The sequence below is a fragment of the Triticum urartu genome, chromosome 2A (genome assembly GCF_056163025.1).
Source record: "Triticum urartu cultivar PI428250 chromosome 2A, HENAU_Tu73, whole genome shotgun sequence".
Taxonomy (NCBI): Eukaryota; Viridiplantae; Streptophyta; class Magnoliopsida; order Poales; family Poaceae; genus Triticum; species Triticum urartu.
This window is the reverse complement of record NC_141874.1, coordinates 719,223,407-719,244,974: the sequence shown is the minus strand read 5'-3', so window position 1 is coordinate 719,244,974 and position 21,568 is coordinate 719,223,407. Positions and strand designations below refer to the sequence as shown.

General features: G+C 43.7%; 1 protein-coding gene and 1 pseudogene across 1 annotated transcript in view; both read left to right on the top strand.

Annotated features, from left to right (window-relative positions):
* LOC147987118 (uncharacterized) overlaps positions 1-21,568 on the top strand; it is a 125,222-nt gene that overhangs the window by 12,399 nt on the left and 91,255 nt on the right. The window contains exon 3 of the mRNA XM_087542285.1: positions 8,400-8,409. Coding sequence (XP_087398411.1) covers positions 8,400-8,409 — 10 coding nt within the window. The remainder of the gene's footprint in view (positions 1-8,399; positions 8,410-21,568) is intronic.
* LOC147987119 (uncharacterized) lies at positions 14,131-17,461 on the top strand (annotated as a pseudogene).

The window sequence follows — 21,568 nt, the reverse complement described above, 5'->3', positions numbered from 1 at the left end:
TAAAACATACTAGGTAAAAGTGTTAGTCCAACAAGAGATATGTTGACATTAATTACCAAAACCACCCAGGGAGCACTTGTGCTTTCAATCTCCCCCTTTTTGGTAATTGATGACAACATACATCAAAGCTTTAGATAAAGATATAGAGAATAGCAAGTAAAGCTTTGGAAAGACATGTAACATGCATAGGCTCCCCCTACATGTATGCAATCATGTGAATATTGAATATAGGAGCATGTGAATGCGTAAACATGACAGAGTAAGCAATGTGTTACATGTATCTTGGCTATATGCATCAGAGCAAATGATGTGAATGTGAGAAATGTACCTTCATGCTCATGAGTCCTTCTTGCAAACAGTATGTACATCAGCAAGAACTTCTCATTCACATGACTATGATGCATATACTTACCTTGTGGTCTTGAGTTGGCTTAGGATGGGATGAACCTGCGCAAACAAGGTTAAATAACACAGATACACCTACTAACCAGAGCAAGCAAGAGAAACCACAAGAGAACCAAGACTGGGATGACACGTAGAGTGAGTACTAAGTACCACATTGGATATAGACATGTCCCCAAAGGTAAAGATATGCAAAAAAATCAGAGATTTCCTTCCCTTAGATGTCTGCTCCCTCTGAATCTGCATGGGATATTGGGAGAATATAGGGAACAGAAAATCAGAGCAACAAAAAAGGAAACAACAGAGCTTGAGCTAAAGCAAGCAACCAAACATGTCTTCCCCCTCTTAGAGACATGTGACATCTCTCCTCTTGAACACCAAGCATCTGGGGTCTTTGATGATTTTACTTTCTCCTAGTTGAGAAACTCTCTCCACCTGCGTATTCTCTCTTTCTCCCCCTATAGGAAGGATTAAGCTTTGATGTGATCTCTCTCTCTCCCCCTTTGACATCAATTTCCAAGAATGGCTCTTCTGGACATGTGATACAAATGGGTTGGTCCTTGAGTCACAGAGCAAAGCAACATGTCTAATATGATGCTGGTAGAGGACAAGAATCATTGAGTGGAGCTGGAGCAAACAGAAATCAGGAATAAGTGGCAAGTTGGTTTTCCTGTGATGGAATCGGTGACTCTGAGTTGTGTGCTTCGGTTGCACCGAAAGATTTCGGTTGGGCCGAAGAGAACAAACCGGTGTGACCGAGTTCATTAGAGTGAAACCACTTGTCACCTCAGCTCACTAGACAAGTAAGATCTCACAAGGATATGCAAGGAATTTACTGAAAGATTTGCAATGAATTGGATGCAGGAAATGCAGAACAAAAATGAAAGAAAAGAAACTAAAAGTTCTAGATGAAGTTTTTTTGAAAGGGGAAACAAATGTGCAAATGCAAAAGCACGGAGAAACACTAGAGAACTTCATCTAGAAATGGTCGGTGACAAAGTCACCTATGTTAGAGTATGTTGACGTAGGAGTCAAGTGAGAGCACTTGATCATAGGTCATACTCATCGTTTAAGCTCAAAATGGGGTTACCATTTTTCATTTAAGCATCTTGATGTATTCACATCTTGTCGAGTTGCTTTGAGTCATGACTTGGAGTAAAGCTTCTCTAAGATGGAATAACATGCCTTGGGTGGTGGTGTTGGTCTTGCACATGTAGTTGAACTTGTGTGGGTTGCTCAAGATTGATGTAGTTCATCAAGAGTTGGGAGCACCACTTGGAGTTTGAGTTCATCTACCTACATGGGTTAGCTTTGCAAGGAAGAGCACTTGTGTATCCAAAATGACAATCATGAGACTCAACATAGAATTTGCCAAAGGATATGTTTGAATGGTTTCGTGCTTCCTTGTCTTCAACCACCATTGTGTAGAGACTTGGTGATGTAGAGATTGCTCAAGATGTGAGTGAGTTGCAATCTCATAGATTTAGATTCAACCAAGTACCTACACGGGTTAGATAACATGCAAGGTACAAATATATCCAAGACATATGAATAGCATTATAAGAGAAATATCGAGGATTAGTCATAGGCTCATGCCCCGCATGTATCAAATGGAGTTCCTACTCCAAGTTTGAAGCATCAATGATGTTCAATTCACCTCTCAACCTGCAAAACACTTTCTCATCAAGTGGTTTAGTAAATATATCCGCCAATTGCTTATCGGTGCGAACATGCTTAAGGTTAATGTCCCCTTTTGCAACATGATCTCGAATGAAATGATGACGAACTTCAATATGCTTGGTTCGAGAATGTTGCACGGGATTGTGAGCAATCTTAATAGCACTTTCATTGTCACATAGCAATGGAACATGTTTCACATATATCCCATAATCTTTAAGAGTTTGGGTCATCCAAAGTAATTGAGCGCAACATGAACCAGCGACAATGTATTCCGCTTCGGCGGTGGATAAGGATACCGAGTTTTGTTTCTTGGAAGACCAAGACACAAGAGATCTACCAAGGAATTGACAAGTACCCGAAGTGGATTTTCTATCAACCTTGTCTCCGGCATAGTCCGAATCGGAGTAGCCAACAAGATCAAAAGAGGACCTCTTAGGATACCAAATGCCAAAATTTGGTGTATGGATTAGGTATCTCACTATCCTTTTCACAGCCTTAAGATGACACTCTTTAGGAGCAGCTTGATACCGTGCACACATGCACACACTTAGCATAATATCGGGACGAGAGGCACATAGATATAACAATGAACCAATCATAGAGCGATAAACCTTTTGATCAATTGGTTCACCATCTTTGGTCAAATCAAGATGTCCACTAGTAGGCATGGGTGTAGTCATACCTTTGCATTCTTGCATATTGAACTTCTTGAATAAGTCCTTGGTGTACTTCATTTGAGAGACAAAGGTACCTTCCTTAGTTTGCTTGATTTGCAAACCGAGAAAGAATTTGAGTTCACTCATCATAGACATCTCAAACTTCTCCGACATTAGCTTTCCAAACTTCTCACTAAAATGAGGGTTAGTTGAACCAAATATGATATCATCAACATAAATTTGGCACACAAATAGTTCTCCATTAACCCTTTTAGTAAAAAGAGTAGAATCAATTTTACCAATTTCAAAGCCTTTTTCAATAAGGAACTTGGTCGAGCATTTATACCATGCTCTAGGAGCTTGTTTAAGGCCATAAAGGGCTTTGTGAAGTTTGTAAACATGATTAGGTTTCTTAGGATTGACGAAGCCGGGAGGTTGCTTAACATAAACTTCCCCCTCAATTTTGCCATTTAGAAAAGCACTTTTAATGTCCATTTGGTACAAGGTGATATCATGGTGATTAGCATAAGCAAGTAAGATGCGAATGGACTCAAGTCTAGCAACGGGAGCATATGTCTCACCATAGTCCATACCTTCAACTTGTGTGTAGCCTTGGGTGACGAGACGTGCTTTGTTGCGAACCACTTGTCCATCTTCATCTTGCTTGTTGCGAAACACCCATTTGGTACCAATGATGTTGTGGTTGTTGTCGGGCTTCTCGACCAATGTCCACACTTGATTTCTCTCAAAGTTGTGTAGCTCTTCATGCATAGCGTTTATCCAGTCCGGATCCTCCAATGCTTCTTCAACCTTCATAGGTTCAATGCTAGAGATGAATGAGTAATGTTCATAAAAGTTAGCTAAACGAGTTTTAGAGCGAGTGATTCTCCCGGTTTGGATATCATTGTAGATTTGCTCGATGGGATGATCTTTGGCAATTCTTGCTCGAACTCGTGAAAGCTTTTGCTTGGGTCAGGGTGGAACATCCTCTTCATCTTATTCTTCTTCTTGGCCTTCTTCATTGTTGACGTTGTCGTTCTCTTGTCGTGGTGGAGAAGGAGGTTGTTGATGTTCATCTTGGTGCGCTTCCTCGTTTTCTTCATCTTGGCGTGTCCCACTTGTGGATGCTTCCGTATCAACTCTTGGTTCACCTTGTCGTGAGGTAGAAGCTTCCACTTGGACGGACGAGGTACTCTCCTTCACTTCCGTTGGAAGAATCTTGCCAATGGACAAGTCTTGAATTGCTTCCGAAGGGTCTTTGTCTCCTACATCAATTGGCAATTGCTCTACTTGCGAGCCGTTAGATTCATCAAACTTCACATCTACCGTCTCTTCAACCTTTCGGGTGAAATTGTTGTAGACACGGTAAGTGTGAGAGTTTGAGCCATAACCAAGTAGGAAACCTTCATGAGATTTAGGAGCAAATTTAGAACGACGATGCTTATCAAGAATGTAGCACTTTGAGCCGAATACTCGAAAGTATCCAACTTGGAGTTTGTTACCGGTGAGGAGCTCGTATGCCGTCTTGCCGAGTAGCTTGTGAAGATACAAGCGATTTGTTGCATGACAAGCTATCTCAACCACTTCCGCCCAAAAGTGCTTTGGCGTTTTGTACTCATCAAGCATCATTCTTGCCATCTCGATAAGAGTCCGGTTCTTACTCTCAACAACTCCATTTTGTTAAGGCGTGTACATAGCCGAGAACTCGTGTGAAATCCCTTCTTCGTCAAGAAAGGTGTCCACATTTGCGTTCTGGAACTCCGTTCCGTTGTCGCTCCGAACCTTCTTGATCTTCACGTCAAACTGATTTTGGGCCTTCCTAGCGAAGTTTTTGAAGATCTTTTGGACATGCGATTTGTCATCAAGAAAGAACACCCACGTAAATCTTGAAAAATCATCAACTATGACTAGACCAAATGAGTTACCACCGAGACTCTTGTAGGCATTTGGACCAAAGAGATCCATGTGAAGTAGCTTGAGTGGTCTTCTTGTGGTCATGATGTTCTTCGCGCGGTGACTTCCTCCAACTTGTTTCCCTGCTTGACAAGCACTACAAAGTCTATCCTTGTCAAATATGACATCTTTTATTCCAAGGATATGATCACCTTTAATAAGCTTATCAAGATTTCGCATACCAACATGACCTAGTCTTCTATGCCACAACCAGCCTTTAGAAGATTTGGTAATTAAGCAAGTTCTAGGTTGAGCCTTTTTAGTGAAATCAAAAATGTAAAGATCTCCTCTACGTATACCGGTAAAGACCATTTTATGATTGTCTCTATGAAATACTTGGCAATCTACTTCAGTGAATAAGACATTGAAACCGAAATCCGCAAGTCTAGAAACTGAAAGTAAATTGTATCCAAGGGATTCAACGAGCATGACATTTTGTATGGAGCTATCATGTGAGATGGCCACCTTACCAAGGCCAACCACCTTACCCTTTGAATTATCACCAAAAGTGACATATTTTCGAGGGCCGTCGTTTTCAGCAAGCTCACGGAACATATCTTTATCTCCGGTCATATGATCAGTACATCCACTATCAAGGACCCATTCCTTTCCTCCAGCCATGTAGCCGCGAAGATTTGCCATAAGACCAAAATGCCTCATTGCATCATCAAGATCATAGTCACTATCATCATCTTCATCATAGTATCCATGTTCAACATCATCTTGTGATTGATAAATTCCTAGAGAGGGTAATTCATTAGATAAATGATCATCACAATGGTTACCTTTATGAATTCTAATAGCTTCGGATATGATATCGCTAATGATTCCAACATCTCCTTTAGCACGCATGAGATTGGTAAGCTCAAATAGACAATCACCAAAGCTAGGATCACTAGAGTTCATCTTACTCAAGGCAATAGACTTATGGAGAATTTCGTCTAAATTTTTCAAGGAATAATCTGGAAATCGTTCCTCAAGAAATCTCCATATCGTGTAGGCACACTTGAGAGTAGGCAAACATCTAATCAAGTTTCTAGGCAAGCCTCTAAAGATGAGCTCAACAGTTCTAAGATTGCGAATCATGTCAATATCTTCATCCAGGGTAGGGTGCAAAGGATCAACATGAGGTGCACAAGGGCTAGTAATGTACTTGTTCAAATGATATTCACTGAAAATCTCAAGCATTTCATTTTTCCACTCATGAAAATACTCTCCATCAAGAATAGGCACTCTATGTCTAAGACTCCCCAAAGTAGACACATCCATCTTCCTCCAATGGTGTTTAAACCAAGGCAATGGAGACCAATGCTCTGATGCCAATTGAAAGGATCGAGAAGAGGTGTCTAGAGGGGGGGGGTGATTAGACACTAAGTGCCAAAAGTTGCAGTTTTTAATATTCTTAAGTTTAAGTGGAGTTTAAGCACAAGTTTAACAAACACAATACATATCAAGCAAGCATGCAATGAGTATATGAGCAGCGGAAAGTAAAGCATGCAACTTGCAAGAATGTAAAGAGGAGGGTTTGGGGTATTCAAACGCAATTGGAGACACGGATGTTTTTGTCGTGGTTCCGATAGGTGGTGCTATCGTACATCCACGTTGATGGAGACTTCAACCCACAGAGGGTAACAGTTGCGCGAGTCCACGGAGGGCTCCACCCATGAAGGGTCCATGAAGAAGAAACCTTGTCTATTCCATCACGGCCGTCACCCACGAAGGACTTGCCTCACTAGCGGTATATCTTCATGAACTAGGCGATCTCCTTGCCCTTACAAACTCCTCGGTTCAACTCCACAATCTTGTTGGAGGCTCCCAAGTGACATCTAGCCAATCTAGGAGACACCACTCTCCAAGAAGTAACAAATGGTGTGTTGATGATGAACTCCTTGCTCTTGTGCTTCAAATGATAGTCTCCCCAACACTCAACTCTCTCTCACAGGATTTGGATTTGGTGGAAAGAAGATTTGAGTGGAAAGCAACTTGGGAAAGGCTAGAGATCAAGATTCATATGGTTGGAATGGAATATCTTGACCTCAACACAAGTGTAGGTGGTTCTCTCTCAGAAAATGTGTATTGGAAGTGTAGGTATGTTCTGATGGCTCTCTCCACGAATGAAGAGTGGGTGGAGGGGTATATATAGTCTCCACACAAAATCTAACCGTTACACACAATTTGCCAAACTCGATGGGACCAAATGGTTAAACTCGGTCGGACCGATTCAGCAAACCAAGTGACCGTTAGGATTTTCGGTGGGACATAGATGCAACTCGGTAGGACCGATATGGTTATGGTTAGGGCATAACGTAATCTCGGTGTGACCGATTACACAAACTCGGTGGGACCGATTTTGGTAATAAGCTGACCAGAGAGTTGGTCAGGTAAACTCGGTGGGACGGATCGCTCATCTCGGTAAGACCGAAACGTTACGAAGGGAAACAGAGAGATTACAATCCCAGCTCGGTGAGACCGAGATCCCTATCGGTGAGATCGATTTGCCTAGGGTTTGTGGCAGTGGCTATGACATTTGAAACTCGGTGGCGCCGGATAGAAAGAATCGGTGGGGCCGAGTTTGACTTTTGGTTTAGGTCATATGTGGATGTGGGAAGGTAGTTGAGGGTTTTGGAGCATATCACTAAGCACTTTGAGCAAGCAAGCCATTAAGCAACACATCATCCCCTCTTGATAGTGTTGGCTTTTCCTATAGACTCAATGTGATCTTGGATCACTAAAATAGAAAATGTAGAGTCTTGATCTTGAAGCTTGAGCCAATCCTTTGTCCTTAGCATCTTGAAGGGGTTCCACATCCTCTAGTCAATGCCACTCCATTGTTGAACTTATCTAAAACATACTAGGTAAAAGTGTTAGTCCAACAAGAGATATGTTGACATTAATTACCAAAACCACTCAGGGAGCACTTGTGCTTTCAATCATGCCAAATTTTTTTGGTTCTAAAATATCATTTTGCTCTACCCCGTAGGCGACCATGGTCCGCACGATGACCGAAGGTATCGTGAATAGGTTTTTGAGCTCCGCGAAGGCCGAGATGCTTCAAAAGAGCGAGACGGAGATAAGATGTCCGTGTCGAAGATGCAAGCTGAAGAGCCTTATTGACCCGGATTCCGTATAGGTGCAGGACCACCTGCTCTTGCGTGGTTTCATGGATGGCTATCGGTGGCAAGGTGATGAACTTGACTATGAAGTCGTCCATGGGGGCCGGGCAAGAAATGAGGAAGGGCATCAAGAAAACCGCGGCGAGGGCGGGCGAGAAGACGAAGAATCTCCAGGACATGATCACGAAGTAGATGCAGTACACAGTCATCATGTAGAGGATGCCGGACATGATGATGAGGAAGATGCCAGAGCAGACGAAGGGCATGATCATGAAGATGAAGACGCCGGATCAGACGACGATGGACCATCGATGGGATGGGTGCAGGACCTTCATATTCAAGAGCTGCTTCTCAAGCAGACGGATAATGCAAGAGCTGCCGCCCGAGAGAAAGCCAAGCTGGATCAACTGGAGATAGACGCGGTTACTGCATTGTATGAAGGATATAGGCCCGAGGATACCCGCCTGAAAGTAACGCTCGTGGCTCTGGAGATGAAGGTAAAACATAAAATGACTGACGCATGCTTCGAGGAGAATTCTGGCATGAACGTCTTCCCAAGGGGAACAAGTGCCCTACCAGTTTCAAGGAGGCGAAGAAAATCGTGTGTCCTCTAGATTTACCACATGTGAAATACCATGTGTGCATGAACAATTGCATCATTTATCGGGACGAGCACGCGGAGTCTACCATATGTCTAGTGTGCGGCGTCACTCGATACAAGAAGAGGAAGAAAGCTCCTTGAAAAGTGGTGTGGTACTTTACGATCACTCCTTGTCTGCAGCGGTATTTCGCAGACCCTAAGGTAGCAAAGCTCCTGCATTGGCACGCGGATAGGGAGGAGCAGAAGCGAGAAGATGACGGAAATAATTCAGAGATAAATAAAAAAGACAAGATGCTGAGTCACTCTAAGGATGCGCGCTAGTGGCAAGCGTTGAACTTCGAACACCCAGAATTTGGGGATGATCCAAGGAACATCATGCTGGGCGCGAGCATCGATGGATTCAATCCATTTGGCAGCCAGAGAAGCACACATAGCACCTGGCCTGTGTTTGTGTGGATGTCCAACCTTCCCCCTGGTTGTGCATGAAGAGGAAGTACATTCACATGAATATGTTAATTGAAGGGCCGAAACAACCAGGGAACGACATCAATCTGTATCTGGGGCTGCTGAAAGAGGAGCTAGACACGCTGTGGAAAACGCCAGCCAATACGTGGGACGCCGCAGAGAAAGAATATTTCCCGATGAGAGCCGCACTGCTCACGACGGTGCACGACTATCTCGGTTATGGATATGTTGCGGGGCAGGTAGTGCACGGATTTTCTGGATGCGTCAGGTGCATGGATGACACAACGTATTGCCAGCTAGATAGAGATCCCGGGTCTTCGAAAACCGTGTTCATGGGACATCGAAGGTGGCTTCACGATGATGACTCATGGAGAAAATGCAAGGATCTGTTTGATAGTGAAACCGAACCCCGAAGACGCCAGCGTACGAGGAGCGGCGAGGAAATAGACGAGCTGTTGAAAAATTGGAAAGATTGCCCACTACCGGGAAAGAAGCAAAAGGCGCCAGAGCCGGGAAAGAAGCGAAAGGCGCCAGAGCCGCTGCTAAAGGTATGGAAAATGAGGTCTGTTTTCTGAGACTTACCGTACTGGAAGATCCTCCGTGTGCCTCACAGCCTTGATGTCATGCATATCACGAAGAACGTGTGCGGGAGTCTGCTTGGTACCCTGCTCAACATGCCAGAGAGGACCAAAGATGGGCCAAAAGCAAGGGCAGACTTGAAATCAATGGGCATCAGGGAGGAGCTTCACGCTAATGATGATGATGATGAGGCGAAGCAGGACACGGAAAGTCGTCACAAAGGCAAAAATGCCAAGAAGATCGGAAATGACTACCCTCCCGCGTGCTTCACTCTAAGTCAGGAGGAGATCGAGCAGTTTTTCACCTGCCTCGTAGGAGTAAAACTTCCTTACGGTTATGTGGGGAAGATAAGAAGATACCTAGACTCAGCGAAGCAAAAGTTCAGTGGGATGAAGTCTCACGACTGTCACGTGCTGATGACGCAGATACTTCCAGTTGCAATCCGTGGGATCATGGATGCGCACGTCCGTGAAACGCTATTTGGCCTATGCAACTTTTTCGACGTCATCTCTCGGAAGTCGGTTGGTGGGAGGCAACTCAGAAGGCTACAGGAAGAGATCGTGGTGATACTATGCGAACTTGAGATGTACTTCCCGCCCGCATTCTTCGATGTTATGGTGCATCTGCTGGTTCACATCGTGAAGGATATCATCCAACTCGGGCCGACGTTCCTGCACAGCATGATGCCGTTCAAAAGGATGAATGGTGTCATCAAAGGATACGTTCGCAACATGTCACGTCCAGAGGGAAGCATAGCCAGGGGCTTTCTGACCGAAGAGTGCATCTCCTACTGCACGAATTATCTAGGCATCGAGAACCCCGTTGGTCTGCCCGTCAACAGGCACCTCGACAGGCTCGCTGGATGGGGTCACCGCGATGGTCGCCGCGAAATGCATGTCGACTTCGAGGGTCGACTCGCCGACTTTGAAAGAGCAAACCTAGTCGCGCTACAACACATAGACGTGGTTGATCCTTGGGTGGTAGAGCACAAAACCTTTATTGAGAAGACGTACAATGACCAAGGCCAACAGAGGACGGACGGAGATATAATCAAAGAGCACAACTCATGTTTCAGGCGTTGGTTCAAGGAGAAGCTTATGTCGTACCCTTCACATGAGGATTCTTCTGCGGAAGAAAAACTCATATTCGCCTTGTCACAGGGCGCCGAGCACAACCTGATGACCTATGAGGCGTACGATATCAACGGTTACACATTCTACACCGAGGACAAGGACATGAAGAGCGATGGTTATCAGAACTCCGGGGTAACGATGGAATCCGTACACCGGTAACGACAAGGACACATACTACGAAAGGATCAAGGAGATCTGGGAGCTGAGCTACGCTGGAAAGAAGGTCCCAATGTTCCGTGTCAGATGGGCCAAGAGCGTCCTAAAAGAAGACCGGTATTTCACCACCATGGTTATACCCGAAGCCAAATCCAAGACCGCGGGCGCAAACGTCACCGCGAAAAATAAGCCATGGGTACTGGCTTCCCAAGTGGACCAATGCTTCTTCATTACCGACCGTCAAAGCCCAGTCGTGTTGTCGTTAGGAGAGGCAAAAGGAAGATCATCGGAATGGATGGAGTCGCCAATGAGCAAGACTTTGACAAGTACGGCGACCCGAAGATGGAACATGACGACGACGATGAAGTACCATACACCACAAGAAGAAGCATGAACACCCTACCTAAAGGACGTCCGTTCAACAGAAGAACTCCATTTGCGAAAAGAAGGGCAAGAAGATTGTGAAAAGATAGCTATCTAAGATTGATTGTATTTAAATTGTAGTCTTCATTTCTCGATTGTATTTCGACATATTGAAATGATATTTCTTCTGTTCTAGTCCTCATGAATATTTATTTATGTTTATTCTGGTATTGAATTTCTAAATCAGAAAAAGTATTGAATTTGTTAATATTTTTTGAGCTCATGAATATTTTTAAATTTTATGGGCACTTTTTGAATTCATGATTATTTTTTCAAATTTGATGATATTTTTTCATATTCATAAATGTTTTACCAATTCACAAATGAATGCAACTAAAGATCCAAAAAAATTGATGATATTTTCAAATAACAAATTTGATGATATTTTTTCATATTCATAAATATTTTCAAATAACAAATTTGATGATATTTTTCAGATTCATAAATGTTTTCAAATTTGATCGTCATTTTCTAAAAATATTAGATGTAACTAAAAATAATAAAAAGTGAGTAATGGCGCACCAGGAGAAGGTGCGCCATTGCTATCAGGGTACTTATGGCGCACCCCGAGGAGGTGCGCCATTGGTATACCAATTTTTATGATATTTTTTCATATATTTTCAAATAACCAATTTGATAATATTTTCAAATAACAAATTTGATGATATTTTTTCATATTCATAAATATTTTCAAATAACAAATTTGATGATATTTTTTCACATTCATAAATGTTTTCAAATTTGATCGTCATTTTATAAAAAATTATTAGATGCAACTAAAAAAAGTTAGTAATGGCGCACCAGGGAAGGTGTGCCATTGCTATCAGGGTACTTATGGCGCACCCCTAGGAGGTGCGCCATTGGTATACCAATTTTTATGATATTTTTTCAAATATTTTCAAATAACAAAATTGATGATATTTTCAAATAACAAATTTGATGATATTTTTTCATATTCATAAATATTTTCAAATAACAAATTTGATGATATTTTTTCACATTCATAAATGTTTCCAAATTTGATCGTCTTTTTCTAAAAAAATATTAGATGCAACTAAAAATAATAATAATAAAAAGTTAGTAATGGCGCACCAGGGAAGGTGCGCCATTACTATCAGGGTACTTATAGCGCACCCCTAGGAGGTGCGCCATTGCTAACCCTCCCCCCACTAAAATCCCCAATCCTCGATCGATCCCCAATCTCAACCTCTCAACCCTCGATCGACCTGCGCTGCCCCCGACCTGCGCCGCCGCCCCGACCCACTGCGCCGCCGCCCAGACCCACTGCGCCGCCCCAACCCACTGCGCCGCTGCCCCTACCTGGCCCACTGCGCACCACCCTTCCAGGAGCTGCAGCTTCGTCCGCTGCACGAGGAGCAGCAACGCTGTCGACACCCACCGACAAGGAGAAGCAGCAGTGCGTCCACCTCGCCGAGGAGCAGCAGCGCATCCACCCCGCCGCCGCCAGAGCGTCAACGTCCTCCGCTGTCGGTTATTCCTGAGGTGATTCCTCCCCTATCCTCCACTTCTCCATCCCCTCCCCTGCAAACCCTAGAGCCTGCTTTTCTCGCTCTGAAAATCATGGCCTGCATGGCTCAATTAATCAAAATTGGTAGCCACAACGAGTCATGTGTGCATCTCCTCTGAAATTAACCTCTAGCGCATACTAGTAGAAAAAGGGTCAAATGTGAAGCACATTAGTGCCGGTTTGGTTTTGAGCTGGCACTAATGTGTGCATTAGTGCCGGTTCCAACGGCTAGCTGGCCGCTCTCATTAGTACCGGTTCGTGGCGAACCTTTAGCACCGATTCGTGCCACGAACTAGTACTAAAGTGGGTGGTGGCAGGATGTTGTCAGTCCGGGGCCCCTCCAGCACCTTTAGTACCGGGTCGTATCATGAACCGGTACTAAAGGTCATGCTACATACACCCTTCGTCCACCCGAGATCGCTCTGTTCTTCCCCTTTCCCCTCTCCTCTCTGTTCTTCCCCTCTTCCTCTCAAGCTCATCACACATTTTGCCCAAAATTTGACAAGATTTGAAGGCCCCCATCCATTCAAATGATCACAAAGGTTAGCAACTTTGTCCTTTCATCTCTCATTGCTAGATTAGCTCTTGCATATAGTGATTGATTTGTGAGTTTAGTAATTTGGGAGGAATTATATATATGTGCTAGTATTTGATTTATATGCAATTTGAGGTCAAAAATAACACTTAGTTTGCATATGTAGGTGTGGTTTACTTAGTGCCTTCTAAATCTCCATCGTAACCACCGTCGATCGCCCGCACCGTCCCGTCGCTGGCACCACCTTGTGGTGAGCCTCTTGTTCATGAATGTTTTATATAAAAAATTGATGTTTGTGTGATTTGGATATATAGTTACTCGCATAATTATCTTACCCGTACGTTGTTTGTTATACATAGTGCCATGGTTTTGATATCCTTCCCCGTCGACCCTCATCCGAGTTATGATTCAGATGTGGTATATTCTCTTTTAAAACTATTTGTTGCATTTCGTGTTTTTGACAAATTATGCCCATCAAGCTGACATAGATATTTATATGTAGGAGGTATGTGAACCGGAAATTCCAACCGACCCTTTTGTCGAGAGGTTAAATTTAGTTGAAAGAGAAAATGAGGATTTGAAAGAAAAATTGAAAAGAATTGAGGGGGAGAAGATGGAATTGGAGTTGCATGTTGTCGATGTCGTCGATGATCACAAGATTAAGATGGAGAAAATGCGCTTGAAGATTAGAAAGATTAGAGAATATGCCATTCATAGTGAGGCTTGGTATCATTATGTTGTTGGATCAATTGTTACCTTAGTTGCGATCTTGATCGCATTTGTTGTTGCATTTAAATTATTTAGCTAGAGAGTTGTTTGTTTGTTGCATTTAAGTGTTGTATGAACTTTATGTATGAACTTGTATTAATTTGGTCTTTTTGGTGTTGTGTAATGAAGATGAGCCGACAATGGATGTACGATGACCGATGCTCTGCCGAGTTCATTAATGGCGTGCAAACTTTTCTGCTTGCGGCTGAGGCAAACAAGCGGGCGGATGGTTTTATGCCTTGTCCATGTGTTGGCTGTAAGAATGATAACAATTACTCTAAGTCAAGAACCATTCACGTCCACCTGTTTGAGTCCGGTTTCATGCCCCACTATAATGTTTGGACCAAGCACGGAGAAAGAGGGGTTATGATGGAAGGCAATGAAGAAGAGGAGGACGACGACAACTATCCTGGCCATGATGGGTTCCCTGAATACGATGACACAACATTAGGGGGAAGAAGCTGAGCCGGCAATGCGGGAAGAAGCTGAAGAAGAGGCATCAGATGAGCCCGCTGATGATCTAGGTCGGGCCATTGCCGATGCAAAGAGAAACTGCGCAAGTGATTTGGAGAAGAAGTAGAAGCGCATGTTATAGGATCACAAGAAATTGTTGTACACGAATTGCGAACCTGACAAGAAAAAGTTGGGCACCACACTAGAATTGCTGCAATGGAAGGCAGAGAATGGTGTATCTGACAAGGGATTTGGAAAGTTGCTGGTAATGATAAAGAATATGCTTCCAAAGGACAATGAATTGCCCGAGAGTACGTACGAAGCAAAGAAAGTTTTCTGCCCTCTAGGGTTAGAGGTGTAGAAGATACATGCATGCCCTAATGACTGCATCCTCTACCGTGGTGAGTACGAGGATTTGAATGCTTGCCCAGTATGCGGTGCATTGCACTATAAGATCAGGCGTGATGGCCCTGGTGATGTCGAGGGCGAGCGCTCCAGGAAGAAGATTCCTTCCAAGGTGATGTGGTATGCTCCTATAATACCACGGTTGAAACGTTTGTTCCAAAACAAAGAGCATGCCAAGGCGATGCGATGGCACAGAGAAGACCATAAGAAAGACGGAAAGTTGAGAGTACCCGCTGACGGGTCGCAGTGGAGAAAAATCGAGAAAAAGTACGGTAAGGAGTTTGCAGATGATGCAAGGAACGCATGGTTTGGTCTAACGCAGATGGCATTAATCCTTTTGGGGAGCAGAGCAGCAACCATAGCACCTGGCCTGTGACTCTATGTTTGTATAACCTTCCTCCTTGGTTGTGCATGAAGCGGAAGTTCATTATGATGCCAGTGCTCATCCAAGGCCCTAAGCAACCCGACAACGACATTGATGTGTACCTAAGGCCATTAGTTGAAGAACTCTTACAGCTGTGGATGGAACAGGTGTACGTGCGTGGGATGAGCACATGGGGGAAGAATTTGACCTAAAGCCCTTGCTGTTCGTGACCATCAATGATTGGCCTGCTCTCAGTAACCTTTCAAGACAGATAAACAAGGGATACCGCGCATGCACGCACTGTTTGGATGATACCGATAGTATATATTTGGACAATTGTAGGAAGAATGTGTACTTGGGACATCATCGATTTCTTCCGAGCAGGCATCCCGTAAGAAAGAAAGGCAAGCATTTCAAAGATGAGGCGGATCACCGGACGAAGCCTCGCCACCATACTGGTGCTGATGTACATGATATGGTCAAGGATTTGAAGGTAGTCTTTGGAAAGGGTCCTGGCGGACAACCTGTTCCGAATGACGCTGACGGACGCGCACCCATGCGGAAGAAGAAATCTCTATTTTGGGACCTTCCCTATTGGAAAGACCTAGAGGTCCGCTCTGCAATCGACATGATGCACATGACAAACAATCTTTGCATGACCCTGCTTGGCTTCTTGGGCGTGTATGGGAAGACAAAAGATACACCCGAGGCACAGGAGGACCAGCAACGTATGCATGGAAAAGACATCATACATCAGGGTCATGCCAGCTACACTCTTACCAAAGAAAAGAAGGAAATCTTCTTTGAATGCCTGCTCAGTATTAAGGTACCATCTGGCTTCTCGTCGGATATGAAGGGAATAATAAACATGGCAGAGAAAAAGTTCCAGAACCTAAAGTCTCATGACTGCCACGTGATTATGACGCAACTGCTTCCGGTTGCATTGAGGGGGCTTCTACCGGATAACGTTCGATTAGCCATTGTGAAGCTATGTGCATTCCTCTATGCAATCTCTCAGAAGGTAATCGATCCAAAAATCATACCAAGGTTAGAGAATGTTTTAGTGCAATGTCTTGTCAGTTTCGAGTTGGTGTTCCCACCATCCTTCTTCAACAGCATGACACACGTCCTAGTTCACCTATGCGAAGAGATTAACGTTTTGGGTCCTGTATTTCTACACAATATGTTCCCCTTTGAGAGGTTCATGGGAGTCTTAAAGAAATATGTTCATAATCGTGCTAGGCCAGAAGGAAGCATCTCTAAGGGCCATGAAAATGAGGAGGTCATTGAGTTTTGTATTGACTTTATTCCTGACCTTAAGCCGATTGGTGTTCCTGAATCGCGGCATAAGGGCAGACTGGATGGAAAAGGCATGCTAGGAGGGAATCAAAAAATATGTATGGACGGACATTCTCTCACTGAAGCACACTACATAGTTCTACAGAATTCCGCCTTGGTGGCTCCGTATATGGACGAACACAAGAATTTTCTACGCTCCAAACACTCGGAGCGTCTGATGACTGGATTACACGTGAACAAACCAGGAGTTTCGCCGGCTGGTTGCAGACAGGTACCATGCATGATGCCTCTATTGAAGATGACCTGTACTCACTGTCCCAGTTACCATCTTTGAATATAATGACTTTTAAAGGGTACGAGATAAATGGTAATACATTTTACACGATCACCCAAGATAAGAAGAGCACGAACCAAAATAGTGGTGTCCGCTTTGATGCAACAACCAAGACGGGAAAGGAAACATATTATGGTTGCATAGAGGAGATATGGGAACTTAACTATGGACGTGGTTTGAAGGTCCCTTTGTTTTGGTGCAAATGGGTCAATATGACACGAGGCGGGGTAACGGAAGACCCGCAGTATGGAATGACAACAGTGGATCTCAACAATCTTGCTTATGCAGATGAACCATTCGTCCTAGCTAATGATATGGCACAGGTTTTCTATGTGAAGGATATGTCTACCAAGCCGAGAAAAAGAAAAGATAAGGAAGCGAATGCATCATACGATGATCCAAAGCGCCACGTAGTTCTTTCTGGGAAGAGAAACATCATGGGAGTGGATGACAAGACAGACATGTCCGAAGATTATGAAAAGTTTGATGAAATTGCTCCATTCACAGTGAATATTGACCCGAGCATCCAGTTAAATGATGAAGATTTTCCATGGCTACGGCGCAAAGGGACACACGCGAAGAAAAAGTTTCACACCCAAAGATCTGGGATGTGATCGGCTTGACTATCATCACTTTCTTCTGTGTTTCACACCCAGGAGGGAATCTCCGTAATAGTTAGGGTAGTTATGTGTTTTGGCATTTGAAACGCGAAGAAATTTTATGTGCAAACAAATTCTTTCACGCATTTACCGATTTTTTCAGCTAAATGACCCTGAAATTGAAAAGCATTTCAAATGAACTCAGAAAAGGTTGAAAGTTGGCATGGTATCATAATTTCACCCACATAGCATGTGCAAAAAAGTAGAGAGGGTTACCACAAAAACTGGATGCACTTCGTGTACAAAATGGACAATCTCTTTCGAAGTATCAAGGTTTCGGACAAAAACTCATCCATTACAAAGGCATTTCATTTTTTAAATAACCTAAGCATTACCAAATTGAATATAATGATAAAACACACTAATATTAAATATAAGAAAAAAGAATCGCTAAAAAATCTATTTTCAAAGTTAAGTTATTCACAAACTAGTAATTCACACAAAATTCAAATAATTCAAAATTCAAATAATTCAAAATTTAAACTATTCAAATTTGAAAACTACTGGAACTAACAGAAAGTTTGTAATCTTTTGTACCTAAAGCAAAAATATTCACAAAGAAACTCAAAATACAGCAAAAAACAACTAAAAATAAATAAAGCAGAAAATAAAAAATAAAAAAACTAAATGAAAAAAGCCCACCTACTGGGCCACAGCGGCCTGCATACGACTAGAAACCCAAATTCTAGTTGGGCCAGGATGCAGGCCTGCTAGCCTAGTAGGCCCAACAGGACATCGCAGCAGAGGTAGGCCCAGAAGGCCTACTTCAGAGAGGAGTTCGAGACAACAGCGGCGTCGGGGCTTATAAGCAGGTGCGAGTGCCCCTCGGCTAGCGAGGTGGGACTAAACTTCTGCGCCCCTCGCCTGGCAGCGCACACCCTTTAATACTGGGTCTTGGCTCCAGCCGGTACTAAAGGGGGGCCTTTAGTACCGGTTGGCGCCACGACCCGGTACTAAAGGGGGTGTGGTTCCCGCCGCTTCGCCTGGCCAAAACACACCTTTAGTACCGGTTGGTGGCTCCAACCGGTACTAAAGGTGCCTTCTATATAAGCAGCACTTGAAAAAAATCGTTCTCCCTCTGTTTCCCCATCGAAGCAACGCCTGCCCCGATCGATCGATGTTGTCCCCGTCTTGCGCCGTCCCCGTCGCCGCCCCCGCCGCGCGCCATTGCCGTCGCCGCCCTCGTCTCCGTCGCCACCCCGGCCCGACCCCGTGTCGCCGCCCCCGTCACGTCGCCGCCCCCGGCCGTCGCCTCGCGGTCGTTGTTGCCTCGCCGTCGTCGTCGCCCCGCTGTGAGCCCCCCTCTATCCCCTCTCCCTCGCCCCCGGCGGCCACCATGGCCGCCGCCCCTCCCCGAGCCCATACACACACAAGCATGATGAACACACACACACACACATTTCCTCAAGTTAATTAGTATATACATATTTTTGTATGTTTAATTAGTTTACATGTTTTAGATTATTATTTTTTCACTAGTATATATGTATGAATGCATGTTAGATGGATATAATTAGTGTTTAATAAGTATGGATTTTTTTTATATAATGTTGTTTTTCTGTTTTTTAATGGATGTATAGAAGTTATTTTTTCTGTTTTTAGTGTTAGATGCTTAATTAGTATGAAATTGCATATAGAATTTTGACATATGCAATGATAGCATTTTTTAAATTTGTATATAAGAAATCACAATCCAATAATTTAAAAAATGTTACTTTTGCGGCATATAGTATTTTTTTCTTGACGATGCCCGACTCGCATCCTCGCCGTCGACCCGTTCGCGACGACGTCCTGCTTCAGAGTACCCATGTTCGGGATTGGGCTCCGCCGGGCTGGCACTGGGAGGTGCTACCTTCAGGGGCTTGCCGCTTGGTGAGGAACCCGGGTCCCGTCGTCGACCCTGATCTCCTTTGGTGGTGTTCACGTGGGCCACATTCGGTGCAGAGGGAGCCGGCCCCGCCGGAGGTGGTGCGTCGCTGTGTCAAGGAGGAGGACGAGCACGTCCATCGCTACATGGCTGCTATGGACGTCAGGTTCTCCAATACCTGGCAGGTTCTTTGGGCAGATGACCGGAGATATGATCCTTTGATGGTTCCTTCTCTTTGGGTGTCCACGTGATTCTTCTGTAGTATTCGATATTTATTAGCTACCTAGCTAGTGATTATTCGAGACGATGTATTCGAGATGATATATTATTCTAGACGATGTATTCGAGATTATATATATTATTCAAGACGATGTATTCGAGATTATATATTATTCGAGACGATGCATATTATGTACTATATGATTCAGTTTTTCCTTAGTGATTGCATCCATGCATTGTAATTTGAATACTAAATTGTTTTATATTTCTTCTGGATTAGTGTTAAATAAAAGCTATGGTGGACAATACCGGCAGAGAGGGAGAAGAGGCCATGTTCGAGATCATACGTAGCCCTACCAGGCCAGATGATCTGAATGAAGCAGATGACGGCTCCTAATATCTGAACAATACCGGGGAGGGTGATGATAAGATATTCGATCAGGACGACCGAGCTGATGAAGTCATGAACTATGATTATGATGACACAGATGATACGTCTCCAACGTATCTATAATTTTTGATTGCTCCATGCTATATTATCTACTGTTTTGGACATTATTGAGCTTTATTATCCACTTTTATATTATTTTTGGGACTAACCTATTAACCGGAGGCCCAGCCCAGAATTGCTATTTTTTTTGCCTGTTTTAGGGTTTCGAAGAAAAGTAATATCAAACGGAGTCCAAACGGAATGAAACCTTCGGGAACGTGATTTTCTCATCGAATACAACTCAGGAGACTTGGACCCTACATCAAGACACGTAACAGGAGGCCATGAGGTAGGGGGGCGCGCCTACCCCCCCAGGCACGCCCTCCACCCTCGTGGGCCCCCTATTGCTCCACCGACGTACTTCTTCCTCCTATATATACCCACATACCCCCAAACGATCAGATACGGAGCCAAAACCCTAATTCCACGGCCATAACTTTGTGTATCCACGAGATCCCATCTTGGGGCCTGTTCCGGAGCTCCGCCGGAGGGGGCATCGATCACGGAGGGCTTCTACATCAACACCATAGCCTCTCCGATGAAGTGTGAGTAGTTTACCTCAGACCTACGGGTCCATAGTTAGTAGCTAGATGGCTTCTTCTCTCTTTTTGGATCTCAATACAATGTTCTCCCCCTCTCTTGTGGAGATCTATTCGATGTAATCTTCTTTTTGCGGTGTGTTTGTTGAGACCGATGAATTGTGGGTTTATGATCAAGTCTATCTATGAATAATATTTGAATCTTCTCTGAATTCTTTTATGTATGATTGGTTATCTTTGCAAGTCTCTTTGAATTATCAGTTTGGTTTGGCCTACTAGATTGATCTTTCTTGCAATGGGAGAAGTGCTTAGCTTTGGGTTCAATATTGCGGTGTCCTTTCGTGGTGACAATAAGGGCAGCAAGGCACGTATTGTATTGTTGCCATCGAGGATAACAAGATGGGGTTTTCTTCATATTGCATGAGTCTATCCCTCTACATCATGTCATCTTGCTTAAGGTGTTACTCTGTTTTTAACTTAATACTCTAGATGCATGCTGGATAGTGATCGATGAGTGGAGTAATAGTACTAGATGCAGGCAGGAGTCGGTCTACTTGTCTCGAACGTGATGCCTATATACATGATCATACATAGATATTCTCATAACTATGCTCAATTCTGTCAATTGCTCAACAGTAATTTGTTCGCCCACCGTAGAATACTTATGCTCTCGAGAGAAGCCACTAGTGAAACCTATGGCCCCCGGGTCTATCTTTATCATATCAATCTCCTACTACTTAGTTATTTACTTTGCTATTTACATTGCCTTTACTTTACTTTTCATCTTTATCATAAAAATACCAAAAATATTATCTTATCATATCTATCAGATCTCACTCTCGTAAGTGGCCCTATAGGGATTGACAACCCCTATTTGCGTTGGTTGCGAGGATTTATTTGTTTTGTGCAGGTGCGAGGGACACACGTGTAGCCTCCTACTGGATTGA